This window comes from Aplysia californica, unplaced genomic scaffold (assembly GCF_000002075.1).
Source record: "Aplysia californica isolate F4 #8 unplaced genomic scaffold, AplCal3.0 scaffold00219, whole genome shotgun sequence".
In the NCBI taxonomy this organism is placed as follows: domain Eukaryota; kingdom Metazoa; phylum Mollusca; class Gastropoda; order Aplysiida; family Aplysiidae; genus Aplysia; species Aplysia californica.
The window spans coordinates 200,643-201,587 of record NW_004797489.1 but is presented as its reverse complement, the minus strand read 5'-3'; the positions used below and the strand labels follow the sequence as shown (position 1 = coordinate 201,587).

Sequence of the window (945 nt, the reverse complement as noted above, 5' to 3'; positions counted from 1 at the left end):
CAGTCGATCTGCGCACGCAAGGAGGTGCTATTCCTATTCTTCTTCTGGAAAAACGAAAGAGAGCTTCAAAACAGACTGCAGCGCCATCTGAAGCAAAGAGCATACTTCCTGCGAACACTTTTTTGGCTGAGTGGCCCATCTTGTTATTTACTATCTTTGATCTAATCTTGAGAAAGTGAGGCTTCCGTTCACAAGCAGTGCACACTGGTTCCACAATGACTTGACGATCGATTCTTATGAGTCCGTTCATCGAACGGGGTACCCAACTCGTTAGTTATAATGCACCTTGTTTCTACCCATTGCAACATCTCTTCAGCGGGAATTTCCCAATCTAAACATGGCACTGATAAGTGAAAATAAGTACCCGTCGATGGGCTCAGTATCAGATAGATAATGAGAACAGTTGTATTTAATATCATCGCAGGATCGCTGGTAAACAGGTATAGCACGATAAACAGACAGACATCGCTGTCCGAGGCGTCTCTAGCTATCACAAAATGGGAATCAAAGATACTTCACTGTTTTGGAAAGTTGGAATATGTCTGCAGGCTTTTGGTGAGTATGTGTATGTTGTATGTGTGCACGCGTGTGTGTGTGTGTGTGGTGTGTGTGTGTGTGTGTGTGTGTGTGTGTGTGTGTGTGTGTGTGTGTGTGTACGTCTGGTTAAAGGGTGTTTGTGTATGGGTTTGTTTTTGTGTATGTGTATGTTAATGAGTGTGTGTGTTTGTGTGTGCGTGTAAGTGTGTGTGTGTGTGTGTGTGCGTGTGTGTGTGTGCGTGTGTGTGTCTGTGGGTGTGTGTGCATGTGTGCAAGTGTTTTTGTATATGTGTGTATGTGTGTATGTGGTTTTGTATATTATATGTGTGTGCGTTGTGTGTCTGTTGGTGTATGTGAGAGTGAGAGAGGACAAAAAGAGAGAGAGAGAGAGCGAAAGAGAGAGGGAGA

The 945-nt window shown here is 44.0% G+C and overlaps 1 protein-coding gene across 1 annotated transcript in view; it reads left to right on the top strand.

The window, feature by feature from the left end:
* Window positions 1-244: 244 nt before the first annotated feature.
* Window positions 245-945, top strand: part of LOC106011938 — a gene marked incomplete at its 3' end in the record, with an annotated part of 7,548 nt that continues 6,847 nt past the window's right edge. Inside the window, 1 exon segment of the mRNA XM_013083225.1 lies at window positions 245-557. Within this exon segment, the coding sequence (XP_012938679.1) occupies window positions 498-557 (60 nt within the window).